At 35.3% G+C, this 26,077-nt stretch overlaps 1 protein-coding gene across 1 annotated transcript in view; it reads left to right on the top strand.

Moving 5' to 3' along the window:
• Positions 1 to 5,902: 5,902 nt before the first annotated feature.
• Positions 5,903 to 26,077, top strand: part of LOC150085005 (BCL11 transcription factor A-like) — a 185,213-nt gene continuing 165,038 nt past the window's right edge. Inside the window, exon 1 of the mRNA XM_090376732.1 lies at positions 5,903 to 7,343. Within this exon, the coding sequence (XP_090232858.1) occupies positions 7,292 to 7,343 (52 nt within the window). The 5' untranslated portion in view covers positions 5,903 to 7,291. The remainder of the gene's footprint in view (positions 7,344 to 26,077) is intronic.

Here is a 26,077-nt window from a genome sequence, read left to right as displayed (position 1 = left end):
TTTCCAACAAACGATGCCTCAGACTTTTATTTTCCCTTGTACACTTTCTGGAACTCATTCTCAACCCGTTTCATATGTTATACTTATATTCTCGTTTCTTTATATTTCATTTTTAATTCCTTCCTATAAACTGATTTTTAACTTATAATTTAACTTATAATTTTTCCTTTGACCTTTATTTGACCTTAATTTGACCTTAATTTGACCTTTAACTTATAATTTTTCTCTCCTACATTTCCATTCTATGAGTCATCGATATGTAACTTTTCATTTCTTATACTTTAACATGTTAGCTCCTTTTCCTCCTCAATCCTTTCCTCTCCTCTCATAGAATTATCCACTTCCCCCTCCTACGTTGTAATTTTTTAACCTCCTATCCTCACACAATTTCTCTCATAAAACTATAAAATTTTGGCCTCCTTTATCTGCCTTTTTTCGCACTCGTTTGCTCCTATGAGCTATCCGTCTTTTTCTCTCTTACACTTTATCGCACAATCTTCATCAGTGTACACTCTTTCCTCTACTAAAACTATTCACTTTCTCTCCTATGTTTTTTTTATCTACATCTCCTTCATTCTGCACCTCCACCCCTCCTACATTTCTGCAAATATTGTTCTCTCACAGATCTCCAGATTTTTTTCTTCTCTTTTTTCTCCTACGCAACTTTTATCTTTCGTACATTAATTCTACATACATTTTTTTTGCTTTTACGTCCATATAGACAAACAAAATCCATGCAGATAAACAACCCATCTTCAAGAAGTTTTTTTTTTTAAATCTGGAATAGAGAAAAACAAAAATTACCATTAGCCAACCAGCGATGATTTTGGGACAACAAACACATTGTCAGTCGATAACCCTTCAGAAGTAGCCTCAGTAACTGGATGTTCCTTATTTGCACTCAAATATCACAAGGCCCTCAAACATTAATGTTTATTTTTCGCAGTTGCTAGAAGAATGTTCAGGTGTACGCTCTCCTTTTCCATAAGGTTTGTCTCTTTTCTTTCTTTCTCGACAACTCGGTAATGAATTCCAAATCCACTCGCATCCCTGCGTCAGCTATGCTAATTTATTTGCCATCTATTGGTACATGGTAAAAGAAAAACACTCTTTGATTCGTGATAAACAACTGGGTTTGTACATTGCTTTCTTGCTAGAAGATCTCACAACAGACATTCTCATGAAAAATTTAGCTCTCCTCAATTTTTTTCTTACACTCCAAGTTATACTCCCAATTCGGATTATTTAGATATTCATAAGGCTGGGGATGTAGCGTGAAACTGTAGATAAAGAAAGCTTGGATTTTTATATAAAATCAATGAACTTCTTCTCGATGCCAGATCAAAACCTTAAGAAAAGACCAAAGGTTAGCTAGTTTTTCGCGTGGAGTCTTTCTTCAGAACTGAAATCAGTTTACGTCAACCCCTAATAGAAGTGGCGCAAAATCTGTCAACAGATACTTTCTATATCTGATATTATAATGAAAGATTTGATAAGCAAAACCAAAATCATGTATAAAGCAACTCCAAAAAGTAGTACGCAAAGGAAATTGCAAATATTCAATTCCGCGCAGATATATTTAAACCGCCTAAAGGATAAACCTCCCTTCTCTTAACTCTAGCACTTGAGATTAATGAATTCTCTGTAAGACAGTGCTCCTTTATGCAATTTATATAATCTGAAGAAATGCTCCTGCAAATACATTATGCAAGAGCAATTTGATTTCAAAACTTCATCACCAGCTCCCATACATAGATTGTGAAGGAGGAATTTGCACTTGAGATTAATGAATTCTCTGTCAAACTGAATCCAGTGACCTTTATGCAATTTATATAATCTGAAGAAATGCTCCTGCACATACGTTGTGCAGGAGCATTTTGATTTGAAAACTTCATCACCTCCTATGAAGGAGGAATTTGATTTGAAAACTTCATCACCTCCTATGAAGGAGGAATTTGATTTGAAAACTTCCTTCTTCATTAAGAAGTTCTTAATTGGGAATTGAAAGATCTTCTGAAGTAAGAAACAAAATGAATGTATTTTATGATTTCGTTTTCTGTAAACTGTTAATTGTGCGTAATATTTTGGTCACTAATACCTAAATTTAAACGAAAGCATAAAATTTCTAATTTAATTTAAATTTCCTTTTAAGAATTTTTTTTTAACAACACGAGTTGATTTCCGTTTTTCTCTTTTTTTTTTTCCAGATTATTGTGGACTGAGAAGAAAAAAGAAAGACTTTATGATGTTGCTAGATTGCACACACAAAAAATCCCTTCATCAGCAACATAGCTAGGAGCTGACATGAATATTCCGTGTCCAACGTTTCGATGTATTATTTTTGATTAATGATATCATGTCTGAGATGAAAATAAAAATTTATGCATAAAATTCTTGTCATCACTGGCCAAACAGACGGATAATGAAATAAAATACTTAATTAACGTACATAAAACAGAACCATAAAAATTGGAATAAAATAGGAGAAATTAAATTTAATAGTTAAAAACGTCAAAAAATTTAGTACCATGAAGTTTTTTCAGTTTCTATTCTTATATTGATGAAGGAGAATCGTAAATTGAAAATTTCCATCAACTCAAAAACATACGCTGATGAAAGACGATTTTTATTTGAAAACTTCGCTCATCAGCTTATGCTTATATTAACGAAGGAGAATCGTAATTTGAAAACTCCATTAAACCAGCTTCTATACACACATTCTGCGTCAACAGCTCCTACACAAAGATTGCGAAGGAGGATTTTGATTTGAAAACTTCCGTTACCAGCTGATGCATATATTAATTAAGGAGAATCGCAGTTTGAAAACTCTCCTCACTGGCTCCTATACTCATATTGTGCAGGAGAATTTTGATATTTAAACTTCCGTTTCCGCTTATGAAGGAAAAATTTTGATTCGAAAACTGTCTTCATTAATATATGCATCCTTATGCGCATATAAATGAAGGAGAATTGATGATATGAAAGAGAATTGTATTTTGAAAACTTTCGACATCAGCTAATGCATATAATAATGAAGGAGAATCGCAGTTTGAAAACTCCCCTCACGAGCTCCTATACTCACATTGTGCATCACCAGTTCCTATATATACATTATGTAGGAGGACTTTGATTTGTAAACTTCCGTTTCCGATTAGAAAGGAGCATTTTGATTCGAAAACTTCTGTCTTCGTTAATATATGCATCCTTATGCATATATTACTAAAGGAGAATTGTATTTTGAAAACTTCCCTCACCAGCTCCTATACATATATTGATCAAGGAAGATCTCCGATTGGTAAACTTCTGACATTAGCTTCTATGCGTATATTGAGAAGAATGATCTTAAAAAAAGTTTTCAAATTGATGAAGTTTTCAAAAATTTGAAAACTTCCACGTAAAATTTCTATTGTCAATTTTTCTGCAAAAAAAAAAATTCCATCGAGGATTTATTTTCATAAAATTCTAAAAAAAAAAAAAATAGGAAATAAGTATCAATATGCTTTAACTTTAAAATATAAATTATAAAAATTGAAATGAAAATAGAAAAAAAGTTAAATTGACAGGAATTATCACTCCAATCATATAATCCACTATAAAAATTCATTCTTACCGAATATATTGTTATTGCTCCTACATCGTATATAGGAGCAAAACATAACCCGATATAGATTATCAATGAAAAAAAAAGGAATAAAAAATCAGTTTAGAAAAAGGAATTACAGAGATATCCGATGCTTTTGATGGGATATGTATATTTATCTGATAATTTCAATAAATAAATAATTGAATAAATTTCTCCTTCAAGATTTAATCTTGGTGCTTTGTGCTAGAGGAGAAAAAAATTGTTTAGTGTATATATATTATTACAAGAGGTATTAAATTGAAAGTTAATTAAGATTTGACTGTCTTTATTTGACGATTGAATAGAGAGATGAAATGGAGACATCACAAGGTATACTACTCCACCAAAAGTATTCGGATACACCTCTCAATGTACTGATCGGGGTGAGCGAGATGTAGGAGAAGTAGGAGCAAGGCATCAAACTAAGTAAAGCTGCATGTAATCTGCAGTATCCATCTTTCTTGGGCTAAGGAACAGTGGAAGAAAGTGTGGTGGAATCTAATGAGTTGTCGTGTATTCTTTAGAGCAGACTTTTACTGGTTTGGGGAGTGCATTCTGAGTTGTCCATAATGAATCGTGGACAACTCAGTGCCCACACTCAGGCCTAAGGAAAGAAGCTCCTTTCTATGGTCCATTGCAATGATGCAGCCGATTAGAAGATGGTGGCCAATATAGCCCGCTCTTCTACATCTTAATTGGCTGTTCTACTGAAGCAAGGATAGACACTTAATTCAATTGTGGTGTAAGGGCGGAAGGTAGGGTTACACCCTTTCAATCTGTTCATTAATTCTTGTCCTTTTTGCATTATGTTTATGTCTGAATATTTTTTGTACATCACACAAGATCCGTTTCCTTTTAGTACCAAAAATTTATGTTGGCCAGGGGGTGTATGTACATAAATATTCTATTGTGCAACAGAGTGTAATACTATATACAGGTATACAGTATTTTTTTATGTACTTATATATAGATGACTAAACTATGACATAATATATAATTGCAGACGAATGTGTAGTTTTCAAAAATACTTTTCAATTTCAAAATGCAGACGAATATGTAGATTTCAAAGCTACTTTTCAGTTTCAAATAGCAGACGACTAATAAGTGCTTTTCAACGTGTACTTTTCATTTTCGAACAGCAGACGATTAAAAAGTAATTTTTAATATGTACCTTTCAGTTTCAAATAGCAGACGACTCAGTCTTTTCAATATTTCGGTTTCAAATAGCAGACGACTAATAAGTGCTTTTCAATATGTACCTTTCAGCTGCAAATAGCAGACGAACTGTATTTTTCTCAGCAGACTGACACAATTTGATTTTGTTTTTGGTCTTGATATTAATAATATTAAAAGTATATTAGAAAAATTAAATAAAACTGTTTATGAAAATTCAAAATAATTATTTTTTTTTTAATTTGTCAATGAAGGGTTGAGTGATTTGACTTCCACCGAAAGGGTTGAAAAGGTTACGTAGCTGAGAGATTATATATTCAAAATTCCGGGAATATAGGAAGCCATATTTCCAGCTGAATTTTGGTCAGGGGAGAGGTCGATTTCTGGCGTTTTGCTATGCCCAACTTAAATAGACTCGTTAGCATGTCACCAATACGACTTATAGCTGGAGTAAACAGGAAAAATGCACAGCGAATGGGCTCCTCTCGTCTCGATAGCAAGCATTCACACTGTTCATTCCATCCGCCTTCTCAAAGATCCACCTACAACGTATTCCTCCATTGGCGCACTTGTGACAAGGAGTCTGTGACATCACACAGCCTATTGACCAATGAGAAGGCGAGATGAAAAGCACACTTACAAGGATCATTGTGAATGCCATCATTGTTGAAAACGACATAACTTTCCACTGCTCACACGTGGCCTGCGCGCGCATCGTTAACGTACAAAAAAAAAAAAAAAAAAAGGGAAAAAAAGCAGAAAATAAAGAAAAAAAAAAAGCCGGTATTGAAACGTATTTATTAAATTTGTGTTCAATTATAAGGAAGTAAGGAAGAGCGATTAAGAAACAAAAAGGGAGTAAAAAAAAAAGGAGAAGAAATGTCGATAGATCAGCAATGAGTGACGCCTAATGTGTTATTACACGCAGAAGACAGAGGCGGCTATTAAAAGAATATTATCCCGACCGAAGTGGGTCACACTGATTATTTGCTACCCTTTGTAAGAGACGTAGCGGTGCAGGTGTTTTAATCTATGACGTAAGTGCTTCCGTAGCTTGCTTTTAGCGATTACGAGTGTGCCAAGCGTTCTTTTAACAAACGCCGGCGGTGGAACCGGCCCCGAGGTTAGGTAGGCTACTTTTATTTTCTTAACTCGCGAATCTCCTTAACATAGCAATGTCGGCAACGTCCTTTCGCCTTAGCTGGCCTAGCGCGTGCTTCAGCCAGCCCCGCTTGCCAATCAAGTCGTGGTGGGTTGACCTCTGGTCGACGTGGCACTCGTGACCACTCCTCTGCGGTCATGACGCGAACGGGCAGGCGCGGCAAAAGGCTTGGCAGAGTGTCTACTGCGACGTTCAAGGGTGTCGCTGCGGTATCGGTTGTGTCTCTCTTCGGTTCCAGTGGAAGCGGTGCGTGGCCAGACCTGCGAGCCGCTACTCATGTCTACAGGCCGTGCCTTGTCAAGGAGGACGCTGCCGGATCCGCGGCTGCCGCTTCACAAACGGCGGGTCAATAGTGACGTCGACCCCAGCGTCCTTACAGTGTAATATTCTTCGAGTGCTGTCCGCTGTTTGTTTCTTTTTTTATTAAAATTTAAATCGTCGTCCGTCACTTGACCGCTGACCTGTCGTCCAATCTGTGTGTACGGAGACTGCTCGGGAAAAAAAAGGTCATGACTTCTCTCTCTCGGCACGGACCAAAAGCTTAAAGCCGAAACACCTCCTTTAGTGTATTACGAAGTTTCTTACGGAGCACGTGCAAGCCTCGGCGAAGCCTGTTGTCGACAACATACACACGCACACACCTGAGCGTGCTTTTAAGGACGTCAACCTGGCGGAGTTACGAGCCATCTGAAGCAGCGGCGACCTTGAATCGCAAGATTTCTCGGAATATCCGAATGACCTTTGAACTCTGACCTCTCGAAGAAAATTTTTTTTTCCCTCTCTTCCGGCAAAAAAGAAAAAACTCAATTCTGAGGGCTGTCCCGGTTTACGCACTCTCTGTGTCTCTCCACCCCCCTCCCGTTCCCCCACTCACGTGCCAATTAGTGTGTAACCCTGACCCAACCAGAATTACGTGCGAAGGTCATGTTGTATGTGTACGCCAACCACGACAATCGCAAGGCAGACGGTGGATGCAGGAAGCGCTCTGGTGACCACTGCTCCTACCTCCCACCCCTACACAGGCCAGCTTGGCCAGCGCATTGGCGCTCTCGCGCTGGCTAGGCGTCCTGCACTAACAATCGCAACGAAAGGCGGCTTTCAAAGCTCGCAGATCGTCGCTGCACTCATCTCATCGGCATATCCAGAGGTCCAACTATGACCCCCGACCTGTCGTAGGCCAATGTGGTCAATATTCACGGTGACTTTGTTGTAATAAGAGGAAGAGCAGGTGATTCAACTGACTACCCAGCATGCACTAGTGGCCGCCATGTTTGTTGTTCTTTGTGTCCATGTAGTCCTGTCGCAAAACGGTTTTTGACGGACAACTCAATGAGATGTCACGCAGGAAACAGGAAAACCCCCAGCCAAGAAAAAGGCTTGTCAACGGTAAGTCCCCTCTTTTTTTTTAATCTCCTACACCCCTGTCATTCTTATTATGTTTACACCTGTGGGGCAGAAGCCATTGGCCACGCGAGTCGATTATGGCGGTATTTATTATTATTATTATTGGCATTATTTGGGGGAGAGGGGTAGGAAAACGGGGGGGATTTCAACTAGGGTCATTTGCATAATTTTGATAATCTAAAGAGTTCGACTCCAGAGACAACTCGCCGTCTGGACCCCGATGTACAGTGAACACGTGGTTTGATCATTTTCGGTAGCTATGGCAACTGAATATTCCGGAAAACTTACGAACTGATATTTTGTTTTTTGTCACCGAAGTATCGTCACCCCCCTTTGCTGGTAATCAATTTGCGATTAATTTTATATATTCTAATTATTATTTCGCTTCAAAAATGATGATTTTCTGCTACGGAGAATTATTTTTTGTCGTCATCATCCGATGGGGGGCTTCCGAAACGGAAACTTTGCCGTCAGTGAGTAGCCGAGGGCATGCCGCAAAAACCAGTACGGTCGCCGCGCAGCTAAAACCATTCGTAGAGACCGCCTTCCTCCGCATTTTGAGCCTGCGTGCTTCGCTGCTGTCTATGTCAACATCCCGAACATCCTGAAATGATTTTGAGCGTTCCGTTATTAATTTTACTGTTCGAGTATTTTTTGCGCAATTACAATTTACCAAAAGTGCGCAAATCATATAAAATTTAACTATCAAAAGGAATTATGAGATAGTGATTAAAAGATATGGTGCTGGTGATAGCTGTTCTAACGCAAGAGTTAAAAGATATTATAATCTTCAGTTTGAATGCTTTTTATCGCGAAATAAGCAGAAAATTAACGCATATCACGTGATACAATTCACAATTTTTCGAAGTTTGGCTCGTGTTGTTGAAATTCAGCGCGAAATTATAATTTATTTTTAAATTAACACACATCACGTGTTGCAATTGACAAGTTTTTTTACGTTTGGCACGTATTGTTGAAATTGAGCGCGAAATTGTAATTTTTTTTTGAAATTAACACATATCACGTGATGAAATTAACAATTTTTCTACGTTTGGCTCGTGTTGTAACTGAGAGAGAAATTGACATTTTCTTTTGAAATTAACACACATCACGTGCTGCAATTGACAATTTTTCTGTTTGGCTCGTGTTGTGAATTTGAGCGCGAAATTGTAAATTTTTTTGAAATTAACACATATCACGTGATGCAATTGGCAATTTTTCTGCGTTTGACTCGTGTCGTTGAAATTCGACGCAAAATTATAATTTTTTTAGTTTTGAAATTTTTAAAATTTAATTTTTAATTCTTGCTATTGAGAATAGCAAAACCATTTAATTTTCGAATAACTTTGCTAATAGTTTTCCATTGAGACTGACTTTTCGCAGGAATTTTGAAATATGGTAATTCTCCTGTTTAATAATCCCAAACAATCTGTGGACAATCCTTGAGAAATTAGCCCAATTAATAAAATATCAGTAATTTTTACAGATTTATTGTATAAATTATTTGTTGCTTTTTTCACTCTCCCAAGGTCGATGTTTTTATTGAGAAAATTAATTTAAAAATTCTCAGGTTCTGTTATTTATATCCATTGTGATATGAATCTTTATGAATTTATGAGAGTCCCCATTTATAATTCAAAGTTCTGTAAAATATTTATAAATATTATGCAATTGATAATAAGTGCAATACAGATTTAAGAAAACGTAATTTAAACCATGACATACAGAACAAATTTTAAATTTATATGCAACATATTAATTAAAATGTCTATTTATCTGCATACATAAAATATATTTCCAAATAATCATTCTCTTGATGCATTTGCACATTCTTATTTCAGTCTGTGACACAAAGCTGTTTAGTTATTGTATTCCTTTGTATGCCTTTCTCCTCTTCTGTGTCTTTTTCTTGATATATCTTTGGTCTTTCTGCATGTGTCTGTTTCTAGCTTTCAATCGTTAATTTTGCATCTAATGTTTAATAATTTCTTAATAATTATTATTATTGAATTATTAATAGCATTTTTCTCTCTATCTATTTTTCTCAAACAAATAGCAATTAACTAAAACTTAATAATTCTTAATTAATATATTTCAGTCGTGTAAATCTGTAAATAAAACTTTGATGAGAATGAAGGGCAGTGTACACTTAACTTTTCGCTACTTCAACAACGCCAAACAATTCTCTGAAAAATTTTAATTGGTTTTACACAAATAAAAATAATTTTATATGATTATATAATCTCTTCATTATACTCAGAAAATGTCCTTATATTTCTCTGTCTCTAAAATTTTTCTGAAATTTGTTTTCTGCTGCTAATATTGGAGTTGAATATAAAGAAAGGTACCACTACACTATCCAAGCAAATAATGCTCTCTTCTTTCTATTTTTGTGTTGTTGCGTGCATGTTGAAGAGATGAACAAAAGCCCTCGCTACCTCTTTCACCAAAGACCAAGTCTACATGCATACACAATCAGATACTATAAATGCGTATAGTGTTCTGCATATATATTCAAACAGTGAGGTTCTTATGCAAATTACTTCTATGCTGCCATGGTCTTGGTTTAATTTAGTCCTTAAGCTCTGAAGCAAGTTTTCTGCATCCATTGCAGGACCATCTCAGTGACTGTAGGATTATAATAAAACGCGAAATTTATCTCAGAACACAACTATGTGGAAGCTACAATATTATCGTAACTTTGATGTTAAACGACTTGGGCAAAGTCTCAGGGGAAAAACTACTTTCACATAACGACAGAAAATAAGGAAACTTCTCTTCAAACTCGTCTTATTTAAAACCGGGCGTTTATGTTTCTTTGTAGATCTGTCCGACAACGAAGTTCTTGTAAAATTTATCATCAACTATCAGGTATTATTGAACAATACAAAGTTCCTTTTAAATCTAAATATTGCAGAAAAACAGAGTAATTATTAATGACAAATAAGTTTGAGATAAAGACTAAAGTGCGAATAGAGAAGTTCGCCTTTAGATGTAAGGAAATGGATACGAGATTTTAGCAATTATGGTATTAGAGAGGATTGATTGTAAACAATTAAAATATATGAAAAAAATAATTAAGGATAAAGGTACAGCGATTCAATTAACATAATTGACACTGTGTCCCAATTTTCAAAACCCATAGGTTTTGAAACTTGGGACAGAGTGTCAATTATGTTAATTGAATCGTTATTTGGATTTTGAATTCAGGAATGTGGTATCATTTAATCCAAATTAAACAAAATAAATTCATTATTTTGCTTTATTTTACTAGTTTTTTCCCTAAAAGTATGGCATTCCCTATTTCATCCCTGCAAATATCACTGGGATGAGAGAGTTTGCTTTAAGTTGCTATAATTTAGATTAAAGATAAATTAGTTTGACTTATTTGGAATTAAACTTATAATTATAGTTAAAATTTCTAAAAAATTACGAATTACTAACGACTAAAAGAAAGAAATTCATTGTCTTCAGGGAAACATTTATCAAAGTCTGACCATTAGGAAAAACACTAGCACCAATTAAATATTATGAAATAATCATCATATGAAATTAGTTTGCTTTGCTAAATTATTAATATAAAACAATAATGGATTGCTAATTAAAATAATACTCTTCTCTCTTGATCTATAAAAACCACACTAACAGACACATCATCTAACTCCACAATCTTCCCCCCCCCCCCCAAAAAAAGTTACTTCTACTCTTTCTCCCCGAGCAATCTTATCTGTGGACTGCCTCCATGTGTTATTAACAATTCAACCATTCAAAACAATAAAATTTCCAATTGGCAGCCTACACATCCTGTCAGTTTGTAAGGAAAAGAAATTTAACTGGAAAAGACGCATTAATAGCATCCAAGGATCATCAGTTAAAAGAGCCAGTAAAGTTTTACGTTTTTGAAAATTGCATACAATAAAGCAATGACGTATAAGGACCACCTCCTAGTCTCATTACTTTGAAGACATAGAAATTCAAATAAAAAAATACCGCCCCCCTCCTTAGTTTTCTTTCTTTCTTTTCTTTTTTTTTCCAAAGTTTATTTCTACTTTGCATCTTTCGTATTTGGTCCAAAGGAAATATATAAAAAAAATTACCTGGCGCACGTGAGAAAAGGAAATCTGGACCAGCGTCCGTTGAGGATTATTTATTACAGGCTGTTCCCGCTAAGTACCACGACTCTTATGTGTGTAGTAGGTTGGTGAATTATTCATGAACGCCAAATTGGCGCAAACATTCCGACTGCACACTACACACGCACACACACACACATACACATTATGGATCTTTCTCTTTCGTTTCATCCAAGTGAACCAACTAGGTATATTGCCCTTTGAGAATATACCCAAACAACAGTTCGAACAAAACAAAAAATAGTTTGGACAAAACAAACAATAGGTTGTTGCATGACAAACATTCTTGTTGATAGAAGGATGCCAAATTAATTCTATTGGAGGAATACTAAACCATGGATTCAAAAAACACACGTAATCATGGATTCTAATGACCTTTGATCTTTCTGTGTTTTTGCATTTCTATTCGGTCATGAATATTGGATATTTAGCCTATAAACTAAAAACTAAATAAAGAGAGAGATAAATATATGTTAATCTCTCGGTTGCAATGTATCTAGAGACATTTTTACAGCTTAATTAAATATATATGGGTTCTGTCTAACCGTTTACCTATTTTTTGACTATTTACGAGAGTATTTGTTGAAGAACAAATTTCGTTCTTCAACAAAATTTGTTCAACAAAACGTTGTTGAAGAAGTGGTGTCGTTGTTTTATAATAGGATTCTAAGTGTTTGGTCGCTGTCCCCAAGGAGAGTAGCAAACATTTTTATGGGAGAAGTTATGATTGTAACATGTAATTAAAAACTAATGAAAACAGGATGTTATGCTATAAATTGTCTCTTTTCCTTGATGTTAAAAGAAATGGGGATACTTGAGAGCACAGAAGTGTCTTCAGGAAGAAGAATTCCCCCCTTACACCCTGCACTGCTTCAAAAATCAGCACAGAAGTGTCTTCAGGAAGAAGAACTCCCCCTTACAACCCTGCACTGCTTCAAAAATCAGCACAGAAGTGTCTTCAGGAAGATCTCCCCCCCTTATAACTCTGCACTGCTTCAAAAATCAGCACAGAAGTGTCTTCAGGAAGATCTCCCCCCCTTATAACTCTGCACTGCTTCAAAAATCAGCATATGAGTAAAAGGCAAAGTCATTACAAGAAAATGTTGGAGAAGAATTATTCTGTATGGAGTAATCTTTAAGTTTTGAAAAAAAGAAACATTGTACATTGCAAAGAGGGATTAATGAATACATAAGTTACGAAAATAAAATGATATATAAATATTTAAAAAAAAAGTTATTTAGGAATAAACAGAATGTGTTTTGCTCATCAACACTTGGACCTTGGAGTCTGTTTAAATAGCATGTGGGTTTTTATTTCGATTAAATTGGGATAAAATGCATAAATAGTCACATTCATTTAAGATATAATTGAATCTTTGATATTTTTATGGTAATTGCTTTTAGATCGAGAAATTTCTTCTGTTGTAAGGGAAATATATAAAACTGCAGGGCTATTTCTATTTCTAAAATGCTAAACAAATACAGAACTAATGGATGGGCGGATTTTATAGAAAAAGTGGTAGATAGATATTTCCATAAATGATTGATAGATAGGTAAACTCACTAAAATTCATTAGTTTCTGATAAGGAAGTAATGGAGGATCTACGCATAATATTTCGCGTTTTTCACAAACATATCATCAGAGTTACAGGGCATTTTATTACGCCAAGATAATGTCGAAATAATTAACAAGAGGACGCGTTAGATGTTTGCCGATCTCTAACACGTGACCTTAAAATAGTGCTTTCAGTTCTTTAACAACCCTCCCATTCCTAACGAATGACAGCTCCTGTATTGATTCGTATATTAGTATGAAAATATTCCCACCTCTCTCTCTCTCTCTCTGTTTTCTCCGCGTCATTCTGGCTTCCTAGTTCAACAAATAGCGCGCCAATTAAATGTGCATAAATTAGATGCATTACATAGTTCATTTAATAGCAGCAATTTGAAGACAGCTCGTATATTTAGCCGAGGTACTCAAAAACACTTAATGAGCCTAGGATTATGTATAACTCTCAGGGACTTAATTATAACAATTTAATATTCGCCATGTTGGTGTTTAGTGAATTTTTTAATAGATAAAGAAGGATAAGCTAACATTACCAAGACGTGTAATGGCTGCTAGAAGTAGAAGAATGTTTCATCCATCATTTGAAGGCTCTGGAGTGGGAAACTGACTTTCTGAAAGAAAAGAAAAACTTCTCTTCGCATATGAACTTCGACAATTAATGAGTCTGAAGTAGAAATGGCTTTAAACACTGCATTTGCTTTATCATTTATTTAATTTCTCAATAAACATGAGGAGGAGGAAAATAAAAATCATGAAAATTAATTTTTATGGAACAAAATTTACATTCTCCTATGCATTTTAATGTGAAAATTATTGGGTGTCAAAATTTTATATTTTTCAAAATCCTTTTAAAAATAAATTTCATTAGTTAAATCTGTGAGAAAATCTCAACGGTTATTTGTTGATTTTATTAATTTAATTCTTAAATAAAATTGTATTTTAAGTTTATTAGAAATTTCAATTACAATTGTTATTGTATTTTTACTTTTTTAGAGATTATAATTTACTTACTATTTAAGCTATTTATTATTTATTACTTACTATTTTAGCTATTTATTATCTATTACTTATTATTTTAGCTATTTATTATTTATTACTTACTATTTTAGCTATTTATTATCTATTACTTATTATTTTAGCTATTTATTATTTATTACTTACTATTTTAGCTATTTATTATCTATTACTTACTATTTTAGCTATTTATTATCTATTACTTACTATTTTAGCTATTTATTTTTAAAAATTATAATTCGTAAATTTTTGATATTTTTTAGCTGTTTTAGAAATTAAATTTTATAAATGTTTATTAGATTTCTAGTTTTTATGACTAATTTGCAAATGCAATTTTAGGTTCAAAATTTATTTGTACTAATGCGCCATAAAACAAACAAATTTATTTGTATTTGTTATTATTAATATATAAATTAAAATTAAATATGCATGTTACAGTTATTTTAATAATCATACCATAAGTAAAAAAAATTGAGCACTTAGTTTACCATAGTAGTTTTAATTCGATTTTATAAATTTAGATTGTAAAGAGATATCTATGTGGTCTGAACATCGAATTATTTTAAGAAATTTTTATTTTTTGCAAAATTTGCAAAATACAAAGAGAAAGAAAATGCCTAAAAAGACCCGAAGTCCTCAGTTTAAAAATTTTATTGATTTTTACAATTAGTTAAAATTTTAAAAATTTATTTTTTAAATTTTAACTAATTTTAAAGATGTGTAAATCAAATTTACATTTACATTACAAATGTAAATGACATTTGTAATGTAAATGACACATTACAATTTGTAATGTCATTGTAAAAATATACAGTTCCCTTGATTTTTTCAAAATTTAATTGAATAAACAGCGTGATAAGAAAAAGTTATATTATTATTGTAATATTATATAATAAGTATTATAGAATTAAAATCAAAAATGTAATTAAATAATATATAATTTAATTAAAAATTATATATATTATTTAAAATTTTAACAACTGAAAGCAAACATCAGTTTTGGATTGTTTTCTAAACATTGTGAATTAGTTGAGCTTAATATGAAAACAATTTCAGATTGTTTTTCTTATTTTCTATCTGTTGTGTATATTATTTCAAACTTTATTTCATTATGCACATATAATTCATTTAGATCGGGCGTATAATTACTGTACACCCAATCAAATATAATTTAAAATATAACATTAATTATGTTATTAATTATAAAAATAAATTTAGGCATTTTGATCAGTTCAGAGTTCTTCATAAACATGCAAATGACAAAAAAACTTCATCGTGTTTTCTAGGCTTCACCTTCAGAGCTATCGCTTAAAAAGTCAATGACATCGATACTGTACATTTAAAAGAGAGTAAAGAAAAAATAAAAAATCTCCTATTTCAGTTCCCCATGTCATCTTTTTTTTTGGGTGTCTTCATCCCCCTCTACTTTCCACCACCCCACCTTCGTTCTCATTCATCTCATATTTCGACGCGATGTGACCCTGGGTAGCTACTGCTCCGGCCAAAAGCATTGGTGATGTAGTAGCCCCTGCTTCTGCGCAACAAGTCCCTATGTTACCTCAGAAGAAAGATCTACGGGAAGGTGGTGTGAAAAGGGGGGTAACACGCGAAGTTTCCTGGACTGCAGAGTTTTTATTCGTCTCCGAAGTAGCATGAATACCATCTGTGTTTTTTTTTTTAAGCTCCCAGACTCAATGCCCACTCGGCTGACAAAAGAAACTTTAAAAAAGTCAGAAACGCTTGGCCGAAGAACTATCCCTAGGCTAGCGTTTCCAGGTGGACAAGGGAGATCTTTTCAGACGAAGGGAACAGGGGAGGCATTAGTATTTAGGGGTAAAAATTCTCTCACGGGTTTTCCCTTCCGGCCAACCGATAGAAAACCTTTAAGTAATGTGCTTAGATTTCTCTTCATCGTAAGAGCTATATATAGTTAAGTCTTCTTTAAGAACACGGGGGTGTTAGGGAGAGGGAAAAGTAGGGGATCTTCGTGTCCGAAGCGATTAAATCTGTAAATGAAATCCAGTTGCATACTTCGTTAATTTGACAGTAACAGACTCTCCTCCTACACCTGCTGTTATTTATACAAATGACAATTATTTTTCAGTTAATTCCGGAAAAAATATAGTTGATTTTATTACATTTTTCATCCCATTTTTTGCAATAAAATCATCAGTATTGTTTACTAAAAAGTGTCAGTTCTTCTGCTTTTCTTGCATTTTTGAAACATCACTTTTTGCATCAACGCTCGTGATTCTAACATTGTTAGGGACGCGTGAAATTCACCAATATTTGAAATTAACAATAACTCCTAATGCAGATAATTGTTAGAGTTATGATTTGAAATTCTAACATTGTCAAGCACGCGCGAAATTGACTAATGCTTGAAATTAACAATAACTCCTAATGCAGATAATTGTTAGAGTTATGATTTGAAATTCTAACATTGTTAGGCACGCGCGAAATTGACTAATGCTTGAAATTAACAATAATTCCTATAATACAGCCAATTTAATAGAGTTATGATTTGAATAACTTCTTGTGCTAATAAATATCGCAAAGATACAAGAAAGAAATGTATTTAAGAAATAAATAAAAAAGCAGCTGCGAATTCCCCTTCCTCCTCAAAAAAAAAAAACAGAAACTGCATGTATTTTGCTACGGTAATGTCTTTTGTCGCAATGGTGGCCTTCCGTTTTTCTTTTTTAAATCTTTTTAGCCTTCTTTTTCCTTTTCTTCACACAGCTGTAATTAGGAGTGTTTGAAATAATGACGTGTATCACCTACATAACAATTAGCTGGTTGCTCGCGTGACATCGCTGCAAGTTCAGCTGTTCATTTCGCTGTTAATGAATCAATCCCTTAACTCATTACACCATTTTTTCCCACTCGCGCGCTTTCTTTCTCTCTCTCTCTTTTTTTTTTTTTTTTTTTCGATTCTAGTTTTTAATTTAAATTATATAATTGGATTTTACATAATAAACTAATTACTTCACGGATTCATGGATTACAGATCTCGATGCAAACGCCAAATAGGTCTGTAATGAATTCTAATGGGAAGTTCTAGAAGAAAATGTTCAAAATATATTCATAAATCTTTCGCTGAGTAAAACGAAGGTGGTTAATAGTCCGGAAGACATTTTAGTGTTATTTAAGAAGGAAAATAGCAATCATATGTTTGAAGAATGAAGTAGAAGAGTGGAAAATAATAGGAAGGAATAACCTTGGATAAGGTAAGTTAAGCGTGACTGAATTCTCCGTTTTTTTCTCCATCACTGTCTTCTTAATATGCCCAGCCATTCCTCTAATCAAACTTAGCAATCTTTCTTAATATGTACTGAAGTAATGCGCATTTAACGATTATGATACGTTATTGTTTTTTTTTTGTTGTTGTGTTAATTTTGCTCACAATTTGCGTTGTGCGTGTTAAAAGTTAATTTGCTTAATTCTACATGAAATTTTTTAAAATTTCTTTTTCCGGTCAGAAACGTGAGGAAACGATTATAAAAGTGAGCAATAATCCCATTGTTGTTGAAAAAAAATAAAAATAAAAAAATGCAACAATTAAAATGCAACAATTAAACTGCAACAATTTCTTTCGGTTTGAAATAATCAATTTCAGAAAATTTTGGCTATTCCAGAACTTTTTTTTTTAACATATGTTCCACAGGCTTAGAATAGAAAGTGAAATACATAATTTTTAAGGAATTTTTGCTCCATAAACAGAATAATTTGATTAATATAGATTTAGGATTACATTAATTTTTACTTCTCTAACTCCAGTGAAAGACTCTTGAGTTTTTCCTCTGAATTAGCTCTTTTTTTTTTCACAACATCCTTTTCATGAAGCATCTTGTGTCCGTTCTACCCCTCCTGACCCACCGAATCTCACTCCAGTCAGGGTAAGAGCAGCTGTCGTCCACAAAAGAGACCTCGAATGAAAGAAGCCTTGAGTCTCCTTACTCAGGAGTGGTCAGATACGAGTGGGCTAAGCGCCAAGAGAGAAAGAGAGAGTCCGCACTACAGAGTTGCCCAGAAGCACTTTTACAGACAGCCCAGACTGCACCCATGCTGTGGGGGTCAGAGTTTTCTTGCCTGATGAGATCACAGCTTGTCCCGGACTAGGATGGTAGCTCTGTAAGAGGCAAAAAACTATAAGGAAGGCCCTAACATTAGGGCGGACAACTACAAAGTTGTTCCCATTAAAATAGCGTTCTCTGCTTTGTATATTTGTGATTAAGACAGTTAAAAATGTGGTTAGCCTTGATTCCTAATTAATATTACCGTAAATATTCATTAGATAATAATGAAGTGCCAGGTGGTCTCATTTTGGATATGTTCAATTGATTGGGCAACTCTATGCATTAATAATAGCGTACAATAATTTCGTGTATTTGGAACAAAATTTTGCACTGATATCTGGCACCAGCTGAAAGGAAGAGGAGAGTAGTTTACACCTTTTCCTATCTTACAATCTTTCGCATCCGGGATATGCCAGTCCTGGCTATGTCTCTGACGTATCGCCCACACCTGTGGTTGATGTATGTACAGGTGTGTGTGTTTTGTAATGTATGTACCGATCTGATGTGCTTGGGAAGACAGTCAGAATATAGGAAACCGTGGAAAAAAAATTAATATTCCATTTTGTGTTTATTTTAAAAGGGCTCAGTGTGCCGCTCCTTCTTTCTTTCTTTTTTTTTTTTTTTTTTAATGGAAGCCTTCTTTTTTTTTTAAACATTCTAGCGAAAGTGTACTCATCAGCCAACTTTTACCCAACTCATGACTTCGAATATTTCTTTGGCAGTAACGTATCTGTTAGACAGACTTTTTTTGTTATTCACTTAGCTACAATGGCTGACTATGATGTTCAACTTCTATCGTTTTATTTAATTAAATTATATTCTATTGTTTGCAATAATGAAGTAATCGATGGAAAGAGAAACACAGATGTTTGTGGTGTACAGTCTTCGGTATGATTGTTCGTTTACTTGTAATGGTATAATAATTAAATAGTCTAGTGTCTGTTGTTGTAGCAGTTCACAGCGATTTAGACCATATTGCGCCATGTATATTATGACTAAATTGCGACTGTTTTGTGGTCGATTTTTCTGTTAGCTGGAAGAAAAATCAAATTTTCCCATAGAAATAATCGTGCCTTGCCTGAGAGCGACTAACTCAGCCACGATGTGAGAAAGGCCAATGAACATTCCTCACGTCTTCGATGATGATGATTCTAACTCAAATCTTTACCACCCGGTGGGCGATGATAATATCAATTGTGCCATCCGCGAGGGTTAATAATCCTTTAGACTTCAGCTGGACCATTTTTCAATCAATCTATTGTTCATTTAGTTGAAATCAATAGATAATTGCAAGAGAGATTTATTCTTCATCTGTGATTAATTTGGTTATATTGAGCGAATGATTGACCATCTGGTTAATTTAGTTACAATCATCCGGTGACAGAATCATCTTCTGAACTTAATTGATTGTAGTAAAAGCTAGTGATGGCTACAGTCATAATCGAATGTGTCAATTAGAGCAAGTCATTGAATTATTTCGATTATAGGGAACCATTCGATTATAGCAAATCATTCCATTATGAAAATCATTCGATTATACCCATTATTATTCAAAGCAAGTAGAATCATTCGTTTGTTTCCTTTTTCATTCAGTTACTCGTGATGAATGGCAAAATTTAATTGAAAAATACATTCTGTTTTCTACGAGTGCATTTGTATAAATTGTTTATTGAAATAATGACCACAATGCACATTTAAGAGAACATATTTTGGCAAACGTTCGACATTTCAACTAAAATCCTTCTTCAGGCTTGAAAGTGCTGGTGAAGCAGCAGCCGGGAGAATTTTTTCCTCAGTTAGGAGTCCGTCCACCTTTTCAGAACTTTATTTGGCTCAAAGACTGGCTTTACTCGAAATACGAAACTTCAAGTTATCTTTTATTAAGTTCTCTATGGAATTTGGTAAATATTTCGGGCAGATAGGGAGTATAGTAGATGGGTAGAAGCGCTGAACTTAGCGACTTACAATGTAGAATCATCATAAGATTACATATTAGTAAGCAATTTCTTCGTTTCTTTGCAGAAAAACTATAAAATCCTAGGTCGACGTTGATGATTGAAATGGAGAAGCCTTACTTGTGATTGTGTCCCAGCAATGGTTTCAAGGATAGTTTCTAATGATACCAGTCATCTTCTGATGATTAATCATCTCCTAGGTTTACGTGACTTATGAAAGCACGTGACTGCTGTGGTTATTAGAAATGCTTGAAGGACTACGACAGCGTCCACATCACTTTAAAGATATAATGAAACCTCGATTACTTGTCGATGTTTAAAACCAGACACGTAGCTTCCATTAATGACTTTTGCTTATCAAACTGGTGTCAGTTCAAATGGCGAAATATTGTTTGAAATTCGCTTCTATAGTTTGTTCCGGTTTGGCAAATTTCTTAGAATTTGTTTAACGGCTAACAGTTTCGCTCAATGGATAAACTACACTTATTTACAAAAGTTAAGCAAGTCATCAGCCCTAGCGTATTACCGAAGCTTTAATCAGTACTGTAGATTGGAAAACAGAAGACAGTTAATCGTAAAGTGAATAACCATCCACAATACATGTGGGAAACAAAATGGTCAAAAGTAATATGCTCTATTGTACTATTTTTGTCCACATGTATTTTGTCCTTTTGTTCTAAATATGGCACTTGTCCACTTTCATATATGTTTTTCTTGGAAAATTGATAATTTTCAATTTCTAGTTTCATATCACCATCTCAAATCCTATTGTTCATTGCGGGATGCTTCATTCTGGGGGTTTGAGAAGGAGGAGTCTTTATGGTCGATATTCCCTTGTTGGTCAAGTTAATCGGGAGGGAAGGCCATAGTATTCTTTCCTGAAGCTGGGATTTCTCTTCCAGAAGCAGATCTATACTGCTAAAAGTAACTGGACACATGTATTGAAAGTAAAACCGTATTTCACATTGTATTCCTGGTTGGTAGACTTAGAACCAATTTTTGATAGCAGAAACGGCGTGTTTTTGTCCATCTTCCTACTCCAACACAGCGATCAATTCATCTGTCGATTGCAGGGCTGTTGGTGTGGCTCGAAGTTGTTGTTTCAGCTCACCACAAAGGTATTTAATGGGATTAAGGTCGGAGTTCTGAGCAGACCAATAAAGCTTTTGCACGTCCATAACTTCAACATTACTACACACTGTGCCCAAGCCCAAACCTCGAGAAACAACACAGAAGAAGACAAAATCATAGCTGGTCGACACATTGATAATAAACGTTCTTTGGTATATTTTCTTCAATTTCTCCGGGCTTCCCAGCTGTGTCATCTAGGGTGTTATAGTTTTCTAACACGATGTCACGAAGAACCCAAGTTTTTATTCAGAGAAAACAGACACTTATAAAGAGACACGACGAATAATGATGTATCATCCTATGTTTCAGAGATACAACCTGCACCAGGGCCATGAACTCGCGCGTTGTCTCAAGAAAGGTAACAGAATGTTACTTAAAAAAGTAAAAACATTCCACAAGGGATACGCCACTGTTCATGGAATCAGTTGCCTCTACAAAAATTCAGGATACATCCCAAAACAGTTGTTCAATATTTAACCGTGATTTCGAGACAAGTGTACTGACACTATGTGGGAAAAGAAAAGTTGTGTAAGAGTTATTATTAAGTCTGAAGGTTATTTCTAAAAATCAGACCAGAAAACTTTCTATTTTTCTAAATACTACGTGTATTCTCTGGATCATTGCCAAAGTGATTGGCAAGAGTTTCTTTCCATCTCTTTTGGGACGACTTGGTTCAGTTGCAAAAATATATAAAGGGAAATCTGAGCTACTAGCATTCTCCTCTCTTCCTCCAGTCTTTCATTCATAATGCCAACGAGCATCTTTGCAACACATCAGTTATATCCTGCTTAATACCGATGATAATCTTTTATCAGTAGAACAAACAAATGGTAATACCGAATATTTGTAATATATAAGGCAACATAAAAGTAGCCTGGCAGATTTGTAAACATATAACTTTATGTATTTTGTATGCAGTAAAATATTCCGGCCATTTATTTGTTTTTTTGTGTTGGTAGGTGGAAGAAGAATGAATACCAGCAACTGGAGTATTGTTCAGTAATCAAAGTTTTGACCAAAGAGGGAACGGATGCTAAAGCAAACAATGAAAAATGCGCAGGGAGGTTCAAGAAGTATGACCCAATTATGCTCCTTTGAGATGATCAGCAGAGTTCAAAAGTGGACGGGAGTCAGGTGATGATGAATCAAGGTCTTCTCAACCATCTGAAGCGATAAAGACCGAAACAATTGCCATTTCTAAAGAAAAAGTTTTAGAAAGCAGAATAATTAAAGCGAACTTGATAAATTACTTAACATTTCCAATGGAAGCATTTTAACAACAATACGGGGACAATAACACCGGAAATGTTTGTGCAGGATGGGTTCCCCGAAACTTTTCCACTCATGACAAACATCAGAGGATGGAATCATCAAAACAGAATTTAAAATAAATTCGTGCTAATTCAAAAGGATTTTTATCCCTCTGAATTAGCACGAAGAGTCCCCTCGCTTAGGTTGAGTGCGCCGGTGTGTTTTTCTGGAAGTAATCCTTCAAGTCAGCTATCGCTGTCTTCTTTTGCTCAAAGAGGCCTACCAAGCCCCTTTCTCTTTCTTTCCACGCTATGATCAGTCTCTCCATGGCAGATTTCGGGTGGTGTGGCTGATCTTGGTCATCATTGTCCTTGTCTTTCTCATGGTATCCTCCAGCTCGGTGTTAGTCCAATCTATGATCCCGAAGGAGTATTTTAGCACTGGAACTGCATAGGTGTTTAGGCTTTAACTGTATTTCCTCTGTTCAGCTTTGCTTTGAGCAGGCTTCTGACCTTCTAATGGTATTTTTCGATCAAGCAGTCCTTGATCTCCTTATGCTTTAACTGCTGAGCCTGCATTATTCCCAGGTATTTGTAGATCTCTTCCCTGTCATCGCTTTATTATTATCATTATTTGCCCTTTTCTCTTACTACACCGGGTGGAAAAAGACCTGAGTTCGAGTCCCGTCGATGAGTGAGGAATTTTTGTGCCCTTTTTCACAATGTGGCTGAGCTAGTCGATCTCGGTGAGGGTAGCATGGTTTTCATCTAGAAAATAGACCTCAGAACACAAGAAATTTGCAGACAATATACATGTAGTAATATGGCCTTAGTGAGTGGGTGTCCTAATTTATTTTCTGCCGGGGCAAAGTGGCAAAGTTATTTGTGGTTTTCTTGAATGAATTTACGACGGATTAAAGGGTACGTTATTGAAATTTGCAGATGGCATGAAGTTCAGATGTATAGTTAGCGATTCAGGTCATTCTGAGTTCATTCAAATTGATTTCGACCCACAGAAAGGATGTAATGAAAAAATGCCATATTCTTGTGCTGCCGGTTGTGAGATTCAACATTTGATAAACAACCTCAGAATAAAGTGGCCCACAAAAAGTACCTGGATACCCTTGCTTTCATAGAAAAGTTAGTTGCCTTCATGGCACATTGGGTCTAGTTGATTAATTTCCAGAGACGTGTTATTGTCGGATGTTCCACTGCCTGTCGACTGGACCAATTGCTGACAACCTACACCATCCGAAGTTGATCATCGGTGATGTTATCCTGAAAGAAAGCCTGACGGTACCACCACCGTCTAGCGGTCAACGGAAAGACCAGGGAAGCTCACTCCACGTGATCACACAGTACTCGGAAGGGTATTACGGCAATGTCGTGAGACATCTTGCAAAATATCAACCAGGAGTTTCAGGCGTTAATGGGGATTGAGGTTTCTACGAATACTTCGTACGGAGGGCCATAGTCTCTGTTTATATGGAAGTGTAGTGGCTAATAATCCAAGCATCACCAAGCTTTCTCAGCGATTTCACATTAAATGGTGTAAAGAACACCTTAACTGTTGAATATAGCAATGCAAATCGGTTCTATGAAACGACAAACCTCGCTTCACCTCATTATAAACTGCGCGGATAGCACATAGTTGGTATAATCACGGTCCCTTCTACATCGGGTGCAAACGACCTCAATTTGAATACCGTCAATGAAACGAGACAAAATCATAACGTGGCCGAGTTAGTCGGTTTCAAGCGAAGTGAGCATGATTTTTTGGGGAGCGAAAAATGCGAGTTTTTCGCTTAACATGTAACAAATCGACCATAGAACATGCTCAATTTACAGACATTATATATAGCATAATATGACCCAAGTTGTTGATGTGCCTAAAACACAACAACAACAAAAGCAGCATGCATAGCAAAGTTTTCCCGGAAACTCGGGTTTTTCGGGTGACAAACCTGGAAAATCTAGAGAGAGAGAGAGAGAGAGAGAGAGAGAGAGAGAGAGAGAGAGAGAGAACAAATGCAATTCATGGACATGCTACACATGGACAGGTGAGTTGCTTATCGGGTGGGCTTAATATGACAGTTTTTTTTTTAACACTGTTACATTCAGATGGACGAGTGTGGACGTTGAGATTGCCTGGAGAACACCTGCTGCCAGAGTGCGCCCAACGTTGAATTTTAGTGAGGAACCATGAAACTTGATAATCTCATGCACCCCATGACGGTCTAGTTCTTTGATACAGACCCATGTTTGTTTCAGAAGGATAATTTCCCATGCTGCACCAAGGAGAAGGGCAGCCCAGCATATTCTACATCAGTAGCTCAACTATTCACTCTTCTCCAGCAGCAATTGAAGACTGTACAGACTGCAGTCTATTCGTTTGTAGAAAGCATACCACTGGAGGGTGAATTTACCCACTGTGTGATGAATTAAACCACGCGAATTAACAACCAACACCTCGCCTGAGGCCTAGGTGTTCGTTGTTAATACAGATGTTAAAAGTTTATTAGTAACGTTTCGTGTCAACTTAACTGCTGAAAAGAACTTTCTTACACCTAGCATACAACCGGCTGCACAATCTAGGTCCACATCACACAAAGTTAAAAGAATTTCCACCCCCCTTTTAATTTTTAATGGTCATGGTAACAGTATTGTTTTCTCCCTTGAAACGAGAGTGAATGAACCTACTTCTTCTTAGATATTTTTATTATGAACCATAACGATATCCGCACATAATAGAAATGCATAATATTCTGAACCTCAAATGTAATAAATCAATCAGTGTATAACGGTATCATCAAATGACATTAAGGATCTATAATATTTGCATTAATTAGGAACTGGATCCTTAGTTCTAATTCATTAAACAATACTCTAAAATAATAAATAATTCAACCCAGTTCATTTAGAAGTATATGCTGTAAGATTTAACCAATTTAAATCTATTCCCATCCTCTAGAAATCAGCTAACAAATTATCCAACACGGCATTTCAAATATTGCATTTGTTTTGTTCTGTGGTCAGTTTGCTATGTGCTGGACCAAAAACCCGAATTTCAAGCAAAAACAACCATGCTGTCCTCGCCTGAGGCCGGCTAACTTGGCCACGCTGTGCGAAAACCTATAAAAATATTTAACTTCATTGACAGGGTTCGAACTGAAGTCTTTTCCGTCCAGTGTTGGGAGGATGGTGATTATAAGAATTGCGCTACCCACAAGGACGTCATATTGGAGCGACCATCCCAAACACAATATCCTTCCAATACATGTTCTAATTCTTTGCACAGCAGGCGTATTTTTATCTGCATGACAATGCTCCTTGACAGTGCTCACTGCATAGTAAATATAGTAGTGCTTTGAGAGGAATAATGTGGTGATCATGCCATTCCTGTTCTAGAAATCCAGATCTGAATTCCACAGAACACCTTTGGATATTGGAACAACTGAGAGCAGAAGGTATATTACTTCAAGCAGAGAACTAGCTATAGACTTAAGGAAGGGGTTGCAGAAAATTCCGGTGTCCATGTGCCAAACATTTGTTGAAAGCAAGAGTTATTGATGCCATTAAAGAT

Source organism: Mastigoproctus giganteus, chromosome 6 (genome assembly GCF_048544385.1).
Source record: "Mastigoproctus giganteus isolate SK-2022 chromosome 6, ASM4854438v1, whole genome shotgun sequence".
In the NCBI taxonomy this organism is placed as follows: Eukaryota; Metazoa; Arthropoda; class Arachnida; order Uropygi; family Thelyphonidae; genus Mastigoproctus; species Mastigoproctus giganteus.
Note: the sequence above shows the minus strand (reverse complement) of the source record. Positions and strands in the feature narration are given on the sequence as shown.